General features: G+C 46.3%; 1 protein-coding gene across 1 annotated transcript in view; it reads right to left on the bottom strand.

The window, feature by feature from the left end:
- Positions 1-7,520: 7,520 nt before the first annotated feature.
- The window catches only part of LOC146202396 (O-acyltransferase like protein-like), a 76,425-nt gene continuing 62,025 nt past the window's right edge, over positions 7,521-21,920 (bottom strand). The window contains exons 8-15 of the mRNA XM_084584585.1: positions 20,689-20,766; positions 19,018-19,183; positions 17,817-17,896; positions 17,231-17,350; positions 14,553-14,673; positions 10,807-10,990; positions 9,108-9,250; positions 7,521-8,300 (exon numbers count right to left, since the gene is read on the bottom strand). Coding sequence (XP_084440711.1) covers positions 7,848-8,300; positions 9,108-9,250; positions 10,807-10,990; positions 14,553-14,673; positions 17,231-17,350; positions 17,817-17,896; positions 19,018-19,183; positions 20,689-20,766 — 1,345 coding nt within the window. The 3' untranslated portion in view covers positions 7,521-7,847. The remainder of the gene's footprint in view (positions 8,301-9,107; positions 9,251-10,806; positions 10,991-14,552; positions 14,674-17,230; positions 17,351-17,816; positions 17,897-19,017; positions 19,184-20,688; positions 20,767-21,920) is intronic.

The following is a 21,920-nucleotide window of genomic DNA, read 5'->3' as shown; positions in this document are numbered from 1 at the left end:
GACGGCGCTCGGCCATGGGAGCGTCAAAGGCTGAAGGAGAGCGCCGGAGAGGAGGCGGGCGGCAATCTTCACATGTTGGCGCTACTTTTAGTTTATTGAAGGGTTTTAGTGGCAACAACACACATGTATTTATTGTACTTCGTGACTCCAACCATCGTGCCGGCCAGCGGGCGACTGCCTGCGCTTGTCCCCGCCACTCGGGGTGGGTTTCCCCCAGTCCGCTGATGATGATGATAATGTGACCGTCCCTCTGAAGCGGCTGGCAGTCAAAAAATGAAAAGAACCCTGGCCGATAAAAAAAAAAAAGGTCGCAAACCTAAACACACACACACGCAAATGTGTGCGCGCGCACACACACACACACACACAGAATCACACACCATACAGGGCGTGGGGGAAGAAGTAGCTGAGACGAAAAAAGAAGGAAAAACGTCAGCGTCACACTAGCGGCCACCATTCACTCGGTCAAACGGCGCTTCGTGCTGTCACCGCTTGCATATTTATTGCCCCGTCCTCGTTGGGAGCGCCTGTAGAAACGTGGCTCCCGCCCGCAGCGGCGTCAGCCACTTTTTGCAGCACTGAACAATATGCTTGGTAGTCTCCTCCTCTGTCCCACACGCTCTACACAGGGTGCATTCGACTGCGAAAGCGCCTGCAGGCTGCATAGCACCCGCGCGCGCCTCAACAGGCGGCTGCCGACGCTGTTGTCATAGAAGCTTTCGACGCGGATGTCCTGCACGCTTGCATGAAGCATATAATTCCAGCGTCGGCTTCGCCTCCATGGCAACTCTCCACGTCTTCTGCACCTGCGCCCGTACCTGGGAGTCGACCGCTTTTATCCAGTTCTTTGCGGTATCTGTCTGTACCATACTGCTTTCGAAAAAGCCGAACTTTCGACGCAGGTATTGGAGCCTTTTTGTCCACTTCGTACGCATGTAGCTCTGGCTTACGTAGTCGAACAGTTTGCGCGCCCATCTATGCCATACACGTCATGAGCCGCAACCTGCCGTCATACACGATATTGCTTCGTGCCTCGCGGGCCTCGAAAGTGGACCAACCGAGGTAGCCCTGCACGGCCTCATTTGCCACACGATCGTGGCACCCCGGAGCAAGACGCCCTGCAGCACGCTGGCCGCGTTCGCTCCACTCCCACGTGGGCGATGCCATAAGAATGACAGCATTCCCGAATGTCAATGCAGGCACGTGTACTGCTTTCCACAGCTCACGGACCATATGAAATCGATTGTATCCCCATAGGCACCGTCGTCGAAGTATGTTGTCTGCCCGCTGTGAAGCTTTTCGCAAGCAAGTGCTGCTTGTGGTTGGCTGAGTATTCGGGCTGAATGCAGAACCTGTTGCCGAGGTACCGATACTCGTTCTCTCAATGGCTTCCCCGTTCAATATGTGGACAGGTTGTTGAGCATCCGAAGGCATTGAGAAACAGAGCACCGCTACCTTCTGAGCATTGAACTTCAGGCCAAGTGATTCCATGGCATCTGTATATATGTCAATGAGCGTTTGAAGCTCTCCATTCGAGTCTACTATTAATACCATATCGTTAGCAAATACAAGGCCTGGCGAGATCTAGCGGTCTTTCACACCGTCGCGGATGTAGTTCAATGAGAAACCTAACTTGGAATCCAAAAGCCGGCGCTCCAGCCGTGCAACATAGAGCATGTATAAAAAGAGGTGATAACGGGCACCCTGTCCCAGCCCTTTTATATCACTGTCTGCGAGCTTATTCCGCACATTGTGGCTATCACTATGCAGTTCACATACATGCGATAGAGCATGCTGATCCAAGTGGGAGGCAGCCCCAAAGACTCCAGTCGCCGCATTAGTGGCTCATGTGGTACACTGTCGTATCTTCGTAGCAAGGGCCTTCTGAAATTGCTTTGCTTGATTAAGCGTCTTCTTTGCTCTCTTATGGCAAGTTTATTCTTTGATTTGCATTCATTGGGTACAAATGTTAAAGTGCCGGATTTCTATTTTCGAAAGCTTGTTTAAATTGCTTAGGCTATAATGCTTCCTTATTTCTTGTGTACCTGTGTACCCTGCTTCTGCTGCATCATATCTAGCACGACATCATATGTGATACTGTAAATGAGTATTAAATATATACATATGAAAAATAAAGCTATGGTTCCTGCATCGCATATTAAAGCATTTTATGCCGTAAGAAAGACACCTAAGTGCATGCGGGTACAACGAACACAGAAATGGATTTTTAAGCACTACATTATTCCTAGACTGCACTTCACACGCTGGATTCGGCACTCGGCCGCAGCGGCTATGTATTCAGCAAATTCGAAATGCAAAAAAACCCATTTGCTATGCGTTATTAGTGCACGTTGAATTAGTAGGCATCACATTTTTTTTTTTTTTTGTAATGACGCGAAGGACATTATACAGAATACCAGTATTCACGTGGATCGCGCGATAAACTAGAATATAATTGATTACTATTAATTTTCTTCCGTTTAATTTCGGCTTCGGTTCCAATTACTTAAAACCTTATTTCATGCTCGTAAGGCTACAACAACGGCTATGAGGGAACACAGAGTGATTAGCGTCATTACTTGATTTCAACACGCCGCAAATCTAACGAGCGGCCGTTATTACGCGTTTCTGGTTTGTGTTGAAGCGTAACGGGAATAATGAAAGTTCGATGAGTCGAATTTCATGATAAAAAAAAAAAAATGAGCCCAAGAATCAGACAAATACGTAGTTAGAAGTATGACATATATGAAATGAGATTTTTCCTTTGACTTTTTATAAACGCATTCGAAAGGCAATTGCTTGCCGATTATATTTTAGCTGCCGTATCAAGTCCTCCATGCCGTCTTTGGCCGTGACCGCGTTCGGGTCACATGGGGGGTCCAAAGAGGTTATAACAAAAAAAAAATAATAAAGCTGCTGAAGTGGAAGTTCCCTGTACCGGCCAATGGACTGGGGTGAAGCCTGCGGCGGTTATCTTGAGGGGGTATGAAGTGTCCTGCCAAGCGCTAGGGAACGCTGTTCGCGGGCGTTGCCACAGTGTTTCAAGTGTGGGCTATCAGGTGAGCCATACTGGACTGATTTGAACCACCGGAATTTTTAAAGGTATCGATGATACTCGGCTACTGGGCCGTTTTTCGCTCTACCCAGTCAGTGCAAAAGTCCCAGCTCAACGTCAATGTCAAACCTTTGAGTGAAGCTGTAGCAACGCTAGTATTACATAGTTGCGTAGCTTATGTCGAGTATAATAGCACTGCATTAATTGCAAGGCTTAATTAAACATGGGGAATTCACTAACTACTAATGAACTTTGGAATTTGGAAACGAATCTACCATTTCTCGTTCACTTTTGTAAAACAGCCTAGCGAGCTTTATGACGAGCTTCAAAAGGTTTCGGCGCAACAAATTTTAAGATGAAGCTTCTCCTACTTGTGCTGTCTTAGCCGGACTGTGGTGTATGCAAAAGCGCGGGTCGGATGCTGTTACTTAATAATGCTGCAAATTAATCAGAATATCAAACATACCCCAAAAAGTTCGAAAAATGATCAGGAGTTTTTGGACGTAATTTATGCGACATCGAGTAATATGTTAGATAGCATATGTCGAGCATAACTGCAGTGGGCAAATTTCAGGTCCTAATTAATTACTTCTAATTAGATAATTGTGAATAAATATTAAAATACATGGTTTGACTACAAGTAATAATTAATTACCGCTAATTATTCACTTGTGATTAAATTTGAAATGTATGCTATTCTTTCAAGTCATATGACGTGGCGTAGCTTATATCGAGTACAGTTGTATTAAACTAATATCTTTGCAATGCACTAAGGGCTTAACTGCAGATGATTAGTAATCATGATTAAAATTGAACTTTATGCTTCAAAGTAGTCACATATTGCTGAAATGATCTCGACGAATAGAATAAAAAATCAAACGCTGAACAAAGCAAAAGCCACGCAAAACGTAGGTAATACCGCATATTAGCGGTAATTAATTAAGACGTGCAGTTAATCCAGTGAAATTGTACTCTGCATAAGCTATCCAACGATATATGACTTGTAGCCAAAGCATGTATATTATTATTTATTCACAATTATCTAATGAGCACTAAAATATTAGGACCTGAAAATAGCCCAATGCAATTATACTTGACATATGATAATCTAACGACATATGACTCGATGATGTCGCATAAAATCCAAATTTCATTAGCAGTTAATACATCATTCATGTTTAATTAAGACTTGCAATTAATGCAGTGCTTTTATACTCGATATAAGCTACGCATCTAGGCAATACTAGCGTTGCTACGGCATCACTCAAAGGTTTGACATTGATGCTGAGCTGCGACTTGTGCACGCATAGAGCGAAAAACGCCCCACTAATCGGATATAATCGATATCTTTAAGAATCCCGGTGGTTCAAATCGATTCGGAGACGTCCAGTATGGCAGGCCACTTCTTACCCCCCTCAAGATAACCGCCGCAGGCTTCATCCCAACCCATTGACTTTCACTCCAGCAGGTGTTGCAGCCACTGAATTCGTTATATGACTCCTTTTATGTCAATAAGAGTCACAAAGTGGCAGAAAGGAGTCAAATTGTTGTGATTCCCCCCGTCCGACTCCCCCTTTTTTTTGAAGAGCTCAATGGTACATACTGAGTTTGGGACGAACGCCATGACAGAGGAAACACGCTTCGCCGTCTTACATGTCCACCGTCCCAACCTTCTTGATTTCACTCCATGTCTTTCAAGTAGGGCGCTTTGGTTTTTCAAGGTGTTCATTTCAGCCACTATAGCACTTACTTGCCCTAGTTCGTAAAGTGAAGGAACTCGAACAAGCACCGCATGGGTCGCTTGAAGAGTACGCAATGTGGATGCAAACATCTCATCATTTGTAAGGCCCTGCCGGGGTGGCGCAGTGATTATGGCACTCGATATACTGTTCCCAAGGAAGGACACGGGATCGAATCCCGGCCTCGGCGGCTGCGTTTCGGTGGAGGCGAAACGGAGTGGCGTTCATGTGCTGTGCGATGTCAGTGCACGTTAAAGAACCCCAGGTGGTCGAAATTTCCGTAGTCCTCCACTACGGCGTCTTTGGGACGTTAGACCCCACAAAAAAATTCCATCAGCACTTGTAAGTCTGTATGAATGCAAGCTCTTCAAGTGACTCTCGCCTGCATTCCACATTTTGACATTCGTTCTGGAAGACCGGAAACTAGCACTATTTTTTTCCTTAGCTAGGCTGAATTCATGCGATTAAGAATGGTTTGTTGGTGGTATCAGCTTGACCCGTTTCAAGCAGCGCTGTCTTCTATGCGTCCTATGAGCACTAAATTTTACAATTCCTATTCTTTTGCCTCTGATACTTGTGGTCAAGGCGTTCACTTCTGTATTTTGGAAATAAGGAGACGCGCGGAACAAAAAACTTCAGACGAGCACTTTATTTACACAACACTTCAGGAATGATGGATATATGCCTGCATAGAGAGCTATGTACACTATCATACACTCTAACGCCAAAAGTCAGCGATGGTTTTCGACATGGTCGCTACAATTTCCGTAAAGTAGATAGTTTAGATGACAGTGGCGAAAAAACGTGCGTAAAAGGCAGATAGAAATACGCAAACAATTACTACATTCCCTAATAACACTTGCATCAAGAGCTTGAGATAAGACAAGGGACACAGGTGTCTTAAATTTGTGATCGCAATGCACCACGAGAGCTATTGCAAAAAGCGGGAAAGTAAAATTAAAATAAGGACGAATTCAAAATGTTACGCAGCGAAAAAAGTGCCAAGGAAAGTTTGTAAACGAAAAAATATAGCGATGTTCCCTGGTTTTTCTTTCCCTGATAAGAACCATTATTCAGCAGGACCTGCAGCTCATGGCACATTAGCAATCTTTAATTTCCAGAATAATTCGACTCGCAATGTTACTAGACTTAACATTCCTTTTAGTAACAGCGTTTCATGCTGAGCCTCGACTGATGGATACATTAAGGCAGATGCTAGAAGCGGAAGTGACTGCGCCAGTCGAAGAGCTGCGTTCGAAACGCTTGCAGTTGACTTGTTCTCAGAGTTTCCTGTACCATTCGCGAAGGTAGATTCTACTATGAGGTTGAAGCTGCGCCGAGTTGCATGGGAATTTATCTCTAAATGAGCTGCTTAAATATAATCCGTCGCACAAGAATCGGAGCGTTGTCTTTTTATATTTTCGGCCAAGAAAGAGGTACTATGCGAATGATACTGGGGGAGGTTTTCGCGTCAAGTATGCAGGGTTGAGGCGAAAAAATACAGCGATCAAGAAAATAAAGTTGTACAGTGAGTTGAGAGGGAGGGGGGGGGGGGGGGGGCGTAGTCGTGTGTTAGAACTTGTACCAGTATTACATGCCATCGATATTCAAATGAAATGAGCTCCCTTTGTTGCGCAGAAGTGAAAGGTAAGTTGTGTAAGTTATGTTGTGCGAGATGTGCACTGCGAACAAACGGTCTGCAGAAGCTGCATTTAAGACGGTGAGGCGATGGCATACCCTAGAAAATGGCATAATTTTTGAACCATGATGTATCACAAGTTTCTGTCAGTGATCATTAAAAAAATAATAACAACCCGAGTACAGCTAAGCGTATTTTAAATATCTGCTGTGTAATCAGCCCAAACGCCCTCTAACACAATCAAAACTGTATTTCATCTACTTTATCGCGTGGCAACCAGGCAATGGAGTAACCGCCATGTACTAGCGATGTTGGATAATGCAGACATTGTGTTCAGGGCCGACAGTGAGGTTACAAGTGAAACTCGTTGCCTCCCTATAAACCAACTGTTCTACAAATATCTTGCCTGTGAATTCACAAGCCGGTATGCACTAGCCCATGGGCGCTACGTAAAACGCGAAAAATGTGCCAGGTCGTACCTAGAAAGCATCTGGTGTAGAATGAAGTGAAGATATAAAGAGAGGCTACCAACCAAGTAAGATACCTAAAAGTATGCCCCTACCACCTAATACCTTGCGTTTATTTCAGCGCTTGATGTAGTGTAGTCAGAATCACCTGCATGTCAGATATTCATGGTCACTGTTAACGCGAAAATAGAATGTTGTCTCGCTCTACCAACGACAAAGGAAGCAAAAAAAGAAAAAAACGTTATGCATCGTTCTGTCGCTCTTTGTGTTGGTATTTTTTTTTTTTTTTTAGTTTGCTCAAAGTAGGCTGACGCACGCATTCCGCTCATCTCGGTTGTCGCAAGCGATGAACGTGGTCGGTCCGATAACGACGTGCGGCAGTGCTTATGGTGCTCAGTAGGTCATTTTAATAACCATCACTAAAAAAAAAAAAAAGACTGCTGAAAAGCGCATTATTTGTAAGGGTCCGTAGAGCAAGGCGTAGTTTTCTGGCGGTGGCGCACTCTGGCGCTCAGGCACACAGTTGTCGCAAAAGGGGTCTTTTTTTTTTTTTTTTTTTCTTTAGTTACCTCAGGTCTTGTTGTTTGATAAGGCATTTTTTTTAATTACCGCAGTGTAGCCCACATCCGAGTTTCCTAGGCTGGACGGAAGCCGTGTGGAGTCGGTTAAACCTTGAAAAACTTTTGCACGACGCCCAGCGACATGCAAGATTTCGAGTAGAGACCCTGCTCTGAAAGTGCGGTTTCTGATCGTGAGCGTTCTGTTCAACCTTTACCCAATGAAGCGGCATTTTTAAACCCCTAACCTCAGCACCAATCGGGTTCAGCGCCACGCATGCGCGTTGACCGTCAAAACGGATCGAGAGAGAAAGGCAGAAAATGGAAATAAAATAAACTGGCAAACGATCGCTCCACCTCCTCGGTATAGGCAACGTGAGAGCGCCCGCCTCACACAGACGCCTCTGGGTTAGCAACTGAATCCCTGTGCCCATCTCTGACGCCGTGCGACATGTCCCTTCCGTTCTCCTTGATTACGGCCACTTCGGTGCCATTCTCCAGCTGACGGCCACCTCCGTCAACATCGATGGTGATCTCAGCGTGATGATTGTCCTGTTGCTGCGGTTGCTGCTGGGCCTGTGACTTCTTTACGTCGGACATGTCCTTCCGGGAAGCGGCAGCCTGCTGCTGCTGCTGCTGCTGCTGCGGCTGCTGCTCTCGACGACGCAGCTGGGTGGCCACGCCCGCATACAAGTTCTGCGTCAGCTGCTTCAGTCTGGGCGGACACGAGACTTCGCAAGAGCCCAGCAGCTCTCCCAGCTGCGCAAACGGCTCCTCGACGCCCAGGTGCACGAAGAAGGACAGCACTAAGGTCACGGCGTAGTGGCCGAAGAAAAGATGCATCTGCGGGAAGGACATCGCTTGGTTACCCGCGAGTGGTGATTAATTTAAGCGGTAGTGGCAAAACTGCGGCTCTTCGCGGGTCCAAGTGCGGCTCGTGACTGTAACCTCCCAGCTCTCGCACTTAACAAGGCTGCTGCGGACTATGACCATGTCATTAGGGTCAAAATTTAAGGTGCCTGTTTTAAGAACGGGGCAGCACTGCTCAATACAAGTGCGTAGTGAGCAATCGCTGCTCGGTTGGCATTCACTGAGACCACCAGTTTCGTTGGACGCGACAAAAATTTTCGTATTACATATATGTACAGTTGTATAATATGCATATATATATATATATATATATATATATATATATATATATATATATATATATATATATATATATATATATATATATATATATATATATATATATATATATATATATATATATATATATATATATATGTACAGTTATAAAATATTCTCTCTAGTTTTACACACACACTCTTTCTTCGACTAGCGCTCCACTCTGCCGATGAGCCTGTCCTTCGGTGGCGCGTTTCGCAGCAGCTACCAAATACCGACTGTGCTACATCTCTCATCTCGATCGCCACACTATTTCACCGTCCTCCATTAATACGTTATCTCCGGGTGGTTACCATGACAACGATCCTCCAGTTGCGCATTCTTACATTCTCGACAGACTTCTAGGGAGCTCCTTACACGGTAATCAACCCCCGGTTATGTCGACTACTACTACCACAAAACCGACGCGAAATGAAGGAACGGACGCTTAATAGCCCTCGCTGTGTAAATGGAACACAGTACCATGTCGAAGTGTGAAAAGAAAGTGATGTGGCGGTTCTGAGACTTCTGCGAGACGATGACCAGCGGATGGACGAGGAGCATGGAGTAGCTCATCCGCCCGACCACCTTAAGGGGCCCCCAAGACAGCCAATCGTTCAGCAAACCTGCAACAAATCAGGAGGGGGGGGGGGGGGGGGAATTCACTGGCTGGTCTGCACAACCAAGTGTACATAGATGCAACACCGTTAATTCGGCCTGTGCACATGGGTACACACATGTGTGCTAAGTACATAGATGCTATACACTGTACATTGCAAAATTGGTCTGTTGTCACATAGTCGAGCACATAATAACAGGGTGAAATGATCTGTGGCTAAAAACAGCGCTAACATGAGTCAAAGCAGACAGATGGGAGGCACAGCGTCGTGTCCCCCCTCTCTCTGCTTCCACTGTTAGCTCTGTTTTTAGCCACAGATCGCACACATATCTACTTCCTCAGGTAATTTCATGATGGTTTCCGCCCACCGTTTATTACCCCACAAAATATTCATAGGGATATATTTGAAGCCATCGTCTAGATGTACTGGTTTTGACGTGCTAACGCCTTCCCATATGATTCACTGCGGCTTGCAAGGGCCACTGAGAAGTATATAACTAGAGGTTGAATGTTTAGGTGTAAACCGAATAACAATCGGGAAAAAAAGTGACCGAACTCATTTTTCGAAATTCTCTTTCAACCGAGAAATGTCGATATTTTGGCATGCAATGCATAGCTAGATGGCTGTTGAGTTCGAGTTGCAGTAAATAAAAGTTGAAAATGAACCAATCATAGGGAAGCTAGCCGCGTGATGCGACGGGGGAATTGTGGGATAAGCCCCGCACTTGAGGGATTTGAGGTGTTGCTGAGCTAGTCTACTCGCCTCTAAAGACTGGGAAGCACCAGCTCCTCACCGCTAACCACTGTTCACTAACATCACAAGGTTGGAGCAGTTAGTCGGTTAAGTAGGCTTGACACCAAAGTGTGCATGGGCGCCAAGCTAAAATATTATGCTCTAGCTACCATGAGATGAAATGCTAATCGAATTCCTGGAACTAAACTTGGGCGACCATTCTTGTCTTGCGGATATGTCATGTAATCTGCTCACTTTTGTTTAAGAGGGATAGCAATTCCATTTACAAGCACAGTTTCAAAGAGTCCCATCACATATCCACGCCAATTATCGGTAAATAACTGTTCATGCTGAATGAAACGCCTACGAGGTAAATAACTTAAAAATAAAAGTCGGGACCACCACCAGGATATGTCACATTTAATCACCGAAAAAGGTCGGCGACTGAGTGTTCAAAAATTACATTTCCCGAAACTTGCCAATTCTCGAGAAGAAACAATACTGACGCGTCTAAAGCCCCCAGTATAACCCGCTATAAGAAGTAAGTAAAGCAATATGCATACTAACAAGTTGAAATAATTAAGGGATGGGAGCGGTAATACGATGCTTAAGGTTTGATGTACCGAAAGTACAGGTGGGCTATATGTGACACGTCGTATGTGTGGAGGACTGTGGACTATCTTAAACCACCTGGGATTAATTGACATGAAACAGTACACAGGGGTATTCATCGAAATGCGACCGCCGCGGCCGGGATTCGGCTCAGCGACCTCGGGCCAGCAGCCAAAGCCCCTGAGCCATCGCGTCGGGAAAGAATGAACTGCACTGACGGGCGTGTAGCGTGCAGCACGAGTAGAGGACCCAGGCGACGGCCAGCGCCCACAGGGTTCGGTGTAGTCCCGCGTAGAGGGCGGCCCCAGCGCCGATGGCGCGATCCAGGCTCCAGCCGAAGCCGCAGTGGAAGATCACGCTAGTCGTCGTCAGGCTCGCTACCCAGCCCATTGCGTACGCCAGCTGCGACGAAGGCAGAGATTAGGCGTTAGTTTTCCTCCACGTGTGGACACTCGGGGATATTCACTAAATGACTCGGAAATTATATTTAGGGCGAGAAAGGAGCGCCGTCGGAAGATAAGCAAAGATGTACCGCCCCTTCCTTTGCATCTAAGCTGTTTAGCCATGCTCCTTGGCATAACTGGCAGATCAAACGCGAGGCTCTTAGCATTAGAGATGCAAAACGAGGCACGCTACAAAACTCAAAAGCAAACTCTTTGGGTTGTGCGCACTTTTCACGGTATATTTACATGTCAGTGCTTCGTATTTGTGCCATATTATTTACTCGCAACCCATTCACGTGTTATTCACAGTTGCAGTTATTGCGCAAGCATCCGAACTGTCCGCTCGAGTGAAAGCTCTGTAAGTATCTTGCTAGACCCATTCACTGGTGCTTTATAATCATAATTGGTTCAGAGGAAGGGAAAGGCGCAGTATCTGTCACACTCGTGGCTGTGGACACCTGAACCGCGCTGTAAGGGAAGGGACAAAGGTGGGAGTGAAAGTGGAAAGAGAGGAAGGGGAACCGTATTGGAGGGCTCCGGAGTAATTTAGACCACCTGGGTATCTTTAACGTGCGCTGACATCGCACAGCACACGGCCGCCTCTTCGTTTCACCTCCATCGAAACGCAGCCGCCGAGATCGGGATCGAGCCCGGGTATTCCGGACAGAAGTCGGGCGTCTTACCACTGCACCACCCCGGTGGGGCCACTAGTGCTTAAAAAAAAAAAAAAAAAAAAAAAAAAAACGTTTTCGAGTAATGCAAGTTTCGCCACCTTACCAGTGTAAGTACTTTTGTTAAGGCGACCTGAATTAATTCTGCGGAAGGCTACTGCGCGAAGCGGAACATCGAGTCATATTCAGTAACGCAACCCGGAAAAAAGTGAAGTCGCGCAGAACTCGGGGTATTGCCCTCCCTATCCGCTTAAAGGACGGCGGCTCCAGAGGTACCCACGGGGCTTCGCGATGACGCCGCTTGGTGAGGTGACCTCGTACGTGCGCCTGAAGCTATACTGCAGCCGGGGCTGGCTGGCTGGCGTTTTTTAATTTCCTTTTTCTTTTTTTTTTTTTGCTTTTGATACCTGTCGAACTCGATAACTGTAGGCTATGCAGTTGTTTTGTCCTATTACACCTACTTTCATACATAGTGTGTCAGCACGGAGGCATTTTTGCCGATTGAACTTGACATGTAGTACATCGATTAGCTACCCTGAAGCAAAACCTCGCGCGCTTTCAAACGTAGCGGAAAATAAAACAAACTGCAGCAATCGCCAGGCACGTTTGTAAATGTCAGTCTTTGACACAGTAAGGTGCAACGCTGATTGATTTCCAAGGTTAGTTATATTTTCCTTGTGAACAATAACTTAACAAGGAAAAGTGCGGTTTTGGCAACTAGCGTTGTGAAGGTAATCCGCTCAGTGTATTTCAGCAGCCTTCAGCTCAGAAATCTACCATCTCACAATATAGGCTCTTGCTTTTCTTGTTCGCATTTGCTTCTTTCGTTCACTTTTGTAAAAAAGTCTAGCGAACCTTATCACGATCTTCGAAAGGTTTCGTTGCATGGAAGGCGGCACGAATATTAAGATCAAGCTTCTCCTACTCGTGCCGTCTCATCCGTAGTGTGGTGTATGCAAACGCGCGGGTCAGGTGCTGTTACTTAATAATGCTGCAGATGAATCAGAATATCAATCATATCCAAAAAATTTCGAAAAAAATTTAGAAAAAGTTTTTGGACGTAATCTTTGCACATAGTGAAAACCTGCACCATAACTGCCAATATATTCGCATGCCCGATCATCCATACTCTCTGACCGGTGCAAATAAAGTGCTTTCTCTCTCTCATGCCCGACAGGCCTGCAGTTTTGCTATTTTCAAAATCGCACCTCATTAGTTTTTAGTATAGTTCACTATAGTTTTTAGGGCAGTCCTAACTAACAGTTGTGACAAATTTTAAGTGCACGTTTTTTCCACGCATCGAAAGCTTAGATCATTCCAATCAACATGAGCAGATATGTATCTTACGATATCCCACAGTTGCGTCACAATTAAAAGTGGCGTTCCAGAAAGCTTTTGGCCTTGCATGTGCTTTAAAAAAAGGCACTTAATCCGCCAGGTGATCACGCGCAAAATAGCGAAGAAGGCCCTCGACCTCTCTATAACCACATCGAACCTGAGACTCCAAGGTCTGGGTGTGACGAACTCTTCTCTCAAGGAGCTGAGAGAAGCCCACCTCAAAAGCCAATACACGCGATTATCACAGACACCGTCGGGGCGTCGCCTATTAGCCCGCCTACACATACGACACAAGACTGTAACCGAGGAAAGAGTAAGACCGTGTAAAACCACTCCCCACTAACATGTCCAAGGACGACCACGAGGGTATACAGGCGCATGGCCAGGGCAGAGGCCTTAGCTCACCACTACGGAGGGAAACCCAAAATGCACTATGTGCACGCGTCCGGCCCGCACCAAGGCGGTTGGTACACGGTGGCAGTGATCCACGAATCCAAAACGGTGAACTGCAATCACATTTAAAGCCCGAAACGTAACGCAGGCAGAGGAGGGCGCCATCGCGTTAGCACTAACACACTCCGATTCCAAAACAATCATAACGGACTCGCGAGGGGCGTGTAGGAACGTTATACAGGTTCCGTACCTGGCCTACCGGCTACTAAAAAAAAAAAAAAAAAAACTCGGACCTGGCCTACCGACTACAGCAAAACAGCTCGTACGTAGGGAGTCCATCCCGGCGCTTCCTAGTCTGGGCTCCGGCCCACTCTTGGCTAGGAGGAAACGAGACAGCAGATGCCGCCCCCCGCGCGCTTTCTAACCGGGCAACCCCGTCTCCCTCCTTCTCAGAAGAATTCACTCCAGCCTACACTTTCAGAGAAATTACGCAGCTATACCAAAACAGATACAATATTTACCCCCACCCGTGTAAAGGGTTAACGAGAGTGGAAGAACGCGTTTTTCTTCGCCTCCTTACGAACACCATGATGTGCCCGGCATCACTTAAACACTTTCACAATGCCTTTTTCGGGAAGTGCCCGCATTCTGGGGAAATGTTCCACATGGTGTGGGCTTGCCCCTCCAACCCCGCCTTTGCACCTAACCCAGACACCACCTGGGAGGACTGAGAGGCGACCCTACTCGCCTGCTCGAACCTGAAAGCCCAAAAGGCGCTGGTCAAACGAGCAATGGCGGCAGCGGAAGCTACGGGGGTCCCGTACTAGACTCCACCTAGTGCTTGTGAGGGGAAGGGCACTAAGCCTGACCCCAGAGCAACCTCCATGTAACTCTATTTTTAATAAACGCTTTCACCACCACCACCAACTATTTTGGTGCTGGCTACAACGAATTCGCTTCCTGGGGGCAAAAAGAAAGAAGACCACTAGAGCGTGCGCACGTCACACGCACCTAGAGATGCACGCAACACGCACACTGCAATCACACGCGCGCACACACGCAAACACACACACGCACACAAGCAAGTGCGCGCGAAGAAAGGAAAAAGATGAAGCCTACCTTAGAGAGTCTGTTCTTGTCAAACTGGCTGAGCAGGCATCCGAGACCCAGACCAACGCAAAATGACCCAAGGTGCGTGTATGGTTTGTGATATATCCATGTAGACAAGCGCTCGACTTCCCTGAAAGTGAGCAAATAACGGGCTGTAACATAAAGGTTTGTCTATGTACTCACGAAAAAAAAAAAAAAAAGATATGCTTTCGACAGTGCCAGAAAATAGACACGCGGATATCAATAGATATTAAAATTTTTGTATTGGACGAGAACTTATCTGGCGTTGTTAATAGAAGCTAACCATGCTGCCCGCGTGAGTCGTATATATATATATATATATATATATATATATATATATATATATATATATATATATACATGTATGTATGTATGTGTGTGGGTGTATGTGTGTGTGTGCGTGTGTGTGTGTGTGTGTGCGTGCGTGCGTGCGTGTGTGCGTGTGTGTGTGTGTGTGTGTGTGTGTGTGTGTGTGTGTGTGTGTGTGTGTGTGTGTGTGTGTGTGTGTGTGTGCGTGCGTGCGTGCGTGCGTGCGTGTGTGTGTGTGTGTGTGTGTGTGTGTGTGTGTGTGTGTGTGTGTGTGTGTGTGTGTGTGTGTGTGTGTGTGTGTGTGTGTGTGTGTGTGTGTGTGTGTGTGTGTGTGTGTGTGTGTGTGTGTGTGTGTGTGTGTGTGTGTGTGTGTGTGTGTGTGTGTGTGTGTGTGTGTGTGTGTGTGTGTGTGTGTGTGTGTGTGTGTGTGTGTGTGTGTGTGTGTGTGTGTGTGTGTGTGTGTGTGTGTGTGTGTGTGTGTGTGTGTGTGTGTGTGTGTGTGTGTGTGTGTGTGTGTGTGTGTGTGTTGGAGAGACGCAATAAGTGCCGGCGCCATCAAGCGCATTGGTGTTCCCAAAGGCAGTCTCCATACAGCAGGAAAGAAAATGGGAGAATACGAAACGTAGGAGCTGCTTGAGAAGCCTTGCGAACCACGGCGTCGCACTTTGTCAAGCAAGCATGAACCTCTTCAACAGGAACGTTTTCCTTTCTTTTTTTCAGCGGTTTTAGTCGATTAGCGGTAAGAATGGTTCGGCCGCGGTTTAACGTCTGTAAGCACTTTATATGAAATGGCCACTAATGGAAAAAGCGAGCAGTTTGCAAGTACTGTAACTGCAGCGAAGTCTTCAATGTGACACATTTTGTCTAAGAGATCTCAGCTGGACATATAAGAAAATTTGCGTCAGTGAAAAAAATTCAAAGCGTGAGGACTGTTTATCAATTAACGCAGTCATTAAGTCAAACAAGCGAGTCGGTCCTTTACAAAGACGAAAAATAGCAAAAAAAAAATTGTCAAAGGGCTGCATCTTGCTGAACCGTGTCACTCCAGAGCGGCAAAACCAAAGTGACACTGCCTCATTTTCACTTCACAGTACCTTCCGAGTGTAGCTTTACTCTGCTCGAAGCATACGCGAGTTAGGCCTCATGTAGAGGAGACATTAGAGATTTAGCTTACCGTGATCCGAGAACCGCCACCGTGACCCGCTACCATGCGTGGGCTGATTGGTCCCAACGCGGCAGGTCTATGTGCTGGCATCCAGTATGTGGCGCCATCTATCGGAGTCAAGGGGGTCTGGGCATGCGCAGTGGAGCGCGCGGTGGCGGATCACGGTAGCGGATCGCGGATCACTGTAAGCTAAAACTCTCTATTGAGAAATGCGTCGTGTTGGACATTTTGACAATCGGTTGGACTAAAAAATTCCGAGAGCACTGTGGAATATTCTCTGCAGAAATGCAAAAGCCTAAGCTTTTGGTAATGCCGTCATTGGTAATGCCGTCATTGCAATTTGCAGCGTCATTGTCATCACTACTAGCATCCTCACTGTAGACAAGGATAATTATGATGTGTGTTTCACGACTACACAATCTGTAAAAAAACCAGAGACCATCGATCACGTTTTTATAGACTGCTGGGATCCTGTTTTTAACTGGGATATATTACAAAGAATCTTAAAGAAAGAACTACCCATTATTCCTTACGGCATCCGGTTTCTACCCTTTACAAATGGACGAGGTCCCGTACGGCATGATTAGGGTGCTGGGCCTTCACAACATTTGGAAAACGTAGATGGCATTTAGGCACGCCGAAGAAAATGTACGATCTGTCAGGGACAACTTCAATGAAAGTGTAACATTTCTCAGAGGTGTTCTCCGTAGTCGGCCTGCGAAACCTTAGTGGATGGATGTGGTCGGTGGATTGATCAACATGAAAAATATTTAATAAATCATTTTAGTCAAAGTTAGGTTAGCGGTTTTTATGCCTGTATGTACTTTGTTGACCGGCAATGAAGAAAAAAAGAAAAAGAAACCCGGGTGCGGCGCAATTAGTGGAAGCGCTCGGCTGGGGAACCGAAAAATAGAGGTTTGATTCCCGATGGATACAGGACTTACTTTTTATAACTATCATCCTCACGGTAGAAAGGATAATTAGGATGTGCGTTTCATGGTCCCGGGCGTGGCGAAGCTGCTTAACGCGCTCGGATGGGGATCCGAGGGATGGAGGATTCCCGGTGAAGATGGAATTTTTATTTTTTTGATGACGTTAGTTTCGGTTTCGGGTGATGATGTCATTTTATTTTCAGCTATACTGTAAGAACGTAAAATTTGGAACGCCTCCCTACATTAGTTTCGTGACTTACCTGTAGTTAGGCTCAAAGATGCTTCCCGGAGGCAAGTCCTTGGCGAAGGTTATTGCTCCGGTCACCACACAACTAGCGAGGGCAAAGCCGAGAACGCTGCAGTAGCCGATTTTCGCATTCCTGCAATATGCGCCAAAGGCAACAGTTTACGAGGTAGTTCTCTTGGCGCTAAAGGTGCCATAGTTTAATATCGATTGCGTGTGTACAAGAGAAGGCAATTAAAAACAAAATGTGATACAAAGTATGTTGCTTTTCACAATTTGTGCTCTCAAAATACACGAGTTTTGAGCGCAACTTTGCATTACGTCGCAGCTGTATCAAAACCGATGTCGGCGTAGAGCCGAGGAAAGTGCCGAAAATTTAGGTAACCAGTGGTAACCATTGAGGTGTATGGAAGTGCCGATGAGAAAGCAGTGCTCTTTGTCAGAATTTACTTATCGTATCACTTTAAATCGTACAAAAAATAAAATAAAAAGGAAACGCGCGCGACCGTTATGTGTGTGTGTGAGTGGGGGTCGAAACTTACTGAAAGAAAACTGAAAACGTAATGCCACTTGGTGAAGTTAATTAAATAAATAGAAATTACCTTTTTATGACAATGAGGAAGATGAGTCCAATAACAGCGTATTGAAACACCGTGGCGGGATACCAGGTCACAAAGAGGCACTGCAAGGAAATGAAATGTCACATCATTTGCAGAGAGCGAAAACGTTAGCGATTTCTGCCGCGGCGACGCAAAAACTTTTGTGCTGTCGCGGCTGTTCTAGTGGCTAGAGCGACGAAGTTCAAACACGTTGGAAATTTTTCGATCTGTCGCTGCTGCTCGCCATTGAGTTCGCGCAATGGCTTTCATGTGAGCCAGGCTTTTTGTAATAGTCCAGATACATTTTAACTCTGAAAAACTCAAACTATACGGTGCGAACAATCTACAGCACAAGTCAATAAGGAACTTGATACCTTTCACTATAATTCTCTGCGATTAAAATGCGTAGACATGGCCTATGGAGCGTAACTTCCCAAAGCGACTCAGGCTATGAGGACGCTGTAGTAGAGGGCTCCAGAAATGTCGATCACCTGGTGTTCTTGAACGCGCACTGACATTGTGCAATTACACAGGCGTCTTGCTTTCTGTCTTCATTGAAAAGTGGCCACCGCGGTCGGGTTTAGACCGCGTCTTTGGGTTCAGCAGTCAAGCTCCCTAACCACTGAGCCAAAATGGCAGCTTGCGTAGTCTTCATTTCTAGTTTTTGGTACGTATATAACTATAGGAATGAACTATTGCTATTACTCGCGTGAATAACCAGCAGTTGAATGAAACAGTCTTGAAAACACATTTTCCTTGGGGAGAAGAACGTGTGGCAAATAGGCGCAAGCATGCAGGGGGCGACGTATTTTATGATCAGCGTGTTCGGAATACTGCAGAAAACCAAACGAAAAATCGATTCAATGTAGGAAATACAGAGAGAAAACAACTCGATTCAGTGTGCTGCAGCGATTGCCTGTTGAAACGATTTAAGGAGAAAGACACTGCATAAGTGGTGGACACCCGGCCTCAGTGGCACTGACTTCGAACCTTTGCACTGACTTCGAACCTTTGATCTGATAGACTCGTAACGAGGAGGAACTGAGAAACCAATGATTACTTTTTTTTTCAGCTAGTTCTGCCATCGATCACTCAGCTAGTTCTGCCATTGATCACAAGTGCATATTCAGCAAGCATAACAGCATAACAACTCTTTTCCCACATTCTTGTGGAGCCCGATTCCAGGTTTGGGGGGGCTTCTTACCATACTGTCTGCGCTCCAGAGGTTGCTGATGTAGAATAGGTTGGTCCACCATGCGGCCGAGCAGCGCTCGATCTCGGCGCCCGCGTAGTCCTCCCAGAAAGGCCCATTGTTCGTCAACGGAAGCAGCAAGAGAACGCTCAAAACAGCCAGGAACGGCGGCGTCATTCTGTGCCCGCATGCACAAGATAATGTTTCACTTCGTATACACAATATCAGTTACACTCAAACGGCGACATCAGCTTGGATAGCAAGCTAGTATTCAAGTGCTGTCACCGAAAAACGCGGAAAGGCAGCGCGAGAAAGATTGCTGCCATCGTAAGGAGAGCAAACTCAAACGATTGCAAAAAGAAAGCAGAAAGCCTGTGTTCCAGAGCTGCCGCAGAAAAAAGCGGAAAGGCAGGCGCGAGAACGAATGGAGCAAGTTGAAGCTATCGCGAAAAAGAAAGCGACTATCCCAAAGGCACAAATGCGCCCGTGCCCAGAAAATGTGTGACTGGTGCGTTAAGCGTAAGGAGAGGGATAGGTTGTTTAGAAAAGCGAGTGACTCGTGCTCGTATGTTTCTTTGCTCAGAAACAGGAAGGTAAGGTTGTTCCGTGCAACGGACAGCCGAAGCTTTAGTGAAAAGGGTGATCTAAACGGTAACGCCGATGGCTTAAGTCGGAGCCCCTAACGTGAGAAGAAGTCTGTATTCACTAGTTGGTGTTTTTCTTCCTGACATAGGATTTTGAACATATTGCATTGTATTATCTTTGTTTGAGAATGGTGTTTTTGAAAGCGCGATTATCAAAGGGGCCGCGAGCCGCATGTAATAACTGCTGGCAGCGGTGCGATACCCAGTCGCACGAGACCCAAACCTAATACGGCGAATATTTCAAACTTTTCAGCCGAGGAATACTTTGCGACACCATAAAAAGGTCGGCATCAACCAAAATTGTGATAACCCGTCAACAATGGTTGCACACGTAACATTCTACGAACGCGCTTGGACTGCAGACTAGCTTGCGTTTTTTTATACCGCGCGGTGCACGCTTCCCGCCACCGCCGACGCGCAGTCAAAACATCCATGCGTGGTGCCTGCCGCAGTGCATAGGTGGTGCTAGCAGTCAGCTCTAGAAAGGTTTCGCGTTGCCGCGTTCTATGAATTGCACTTTGGGATGGCTTTGAATAACTTGCAGATAATACACCGAAAGATGATGAACAATGCTACAGTAGCAGCATCGTGAAGTTGCCTGCTTTATCCGAAAAACAAAATTAGAAAATAAAAACAAAAAGTAGGTAAGAGGGCTCACAAAATGCATTGCGATTCCCTGCTGTTATCAGCAATGAACATAAAGATAGCCCACCCCCATAACATAAAATAAGCTCAGATAAGCGTCCTGAGTGGATACGGGAGAAGGGATATTGGCGAGAAAAGCTATCGCTGACAGTCACCGTCACCTTAATTTAGAAACGCTGATATGTATAACTTGTTTTAGCGCTTGATTTGCTTATCTGGTTGTGACATCTACCCATTTCCTTTAGTCCATTCGTCTTGCTGATTTTCGCAACGTTGCACCGTCTACGTTACTGTCTACCGGCATCTCAGCAGTCTGCTAGCTTGCGAGTTTGGGCCTAACAGACCTCCGGATTTTGATACGTGGGCTAGTGATGAACGAACTGCAGACACTTACCGAAAGTATTTTTGGAGCAGAATGCTGAAGATTGATTTGTAGGAGTACAACTCACACTTGTACGCCAGGAACAGGCCACTGGAAAAAAACAAAAACAAAAACGGTATTTTTTTTTTTCTGAAAAGAAAGTAACAAAAATGATGAACAAAAAAGAAAGGAATGATGAAAAGAAAGGAACAAAATATCAGCGTGGAGGCATGAATGAAGAGAAAAAGTCCGACAAGTGAGAGCTAGCTCACTGTTCTCAAACAAGATAAGGATCGCATAAGCTTCCAAATAAAGAGCGATCATTACGCGAAAGAGTGCCCAAGCATATTGTGTAGGTATATGACACGGATCATGCAAGTTGTATTCAACGACAATTGATCTGCACGTTTGTTTGCGCCGCTTCCTTCTCGATGCCAATTTTTAAAAGCTTTTCTTTAAAAAAAAATTGGTAGACACATTAGTTAAGCTTTGCAGAATTCTCCCAGAAGCATAGAGAAAGTGGCAACCGAGTCCACTGTCGCGGGGAAGAGTCCAGAGGGGCGGCCAAGGTCAACGAGCAGCTTGACGCGGGCGCAACCGTCATAAATAGGCCCGCGTCAAGCGACCGCACTTGACGCCGCCGGTTTGGTCCGTTCCGATTCTCGGAAAATGGCTCCAGAGTAGCGCTTCGACCGTGCCACGAAGGAGGCAAAACAGAGCAGTTAGGGATTCACGTGGTAAATTGGGCGTGTTGTTACATGTCTTGGACAAATATATGGCAGCGCAAAGAGACAAGGACAAGACGAGGCGACGAGGACTTGTCCTTGTCTCTTTGCGCTGCCATATATTTGTTCAAGCATTTAAGGAGCACAGCGTAAGCGCAGTTGTGGGATCGGCGCTAACTGCTCTGTCTGTTTCTCGCTTTGGGTGTAGAGTGCGCGGATGGCCATAAATCCCCGTAACGCGGCGAAACACAGGCTGGAGAGAATGCGCGGCAGAGGGAGCCGTTGTCGGTGTCTTCTCGGAAAGGCGCTTGTCCACCCGTCCCTTTGAAACCGCCGCCCGCACGCGACCGACTAAGAGCAGCGATCGGAATGTTTGGGCCTCAGGTTTGTGTGTTGCGTGTTTTGGAAACGCAACCGTCGGCGCTGTTTATTTTTGCGACTGCTTGGCACCTCTTGCGTGAGCTGCGGGGATTTCAGAGAGAGAGTAAATCGGAGATGTGTGTGGTTGCGTGCGCAACCACTCGCTGCTGTGTGCATGAT

The sequence above is a fragment of the Amblyomma maculatum genome, chromosome 1 (assembly GCF_055883805.1).
Source record: "Amblyomma maculatum isolate TAMU_Amacu chromosome 1, ASM5588380v1, whole genome shotgun sequence".
NCBI lineage: Eukaryota > Metazoa > Arthropoda > Arachnida > Ixodida > Ixodidae > Amblyomma > Amblyomma maculatum.
The sequence above is the reverse complement of the archived record's forward strand: the minus strand, read 5'-3'. Positions and strand labels throughout refer to the sequence as shown.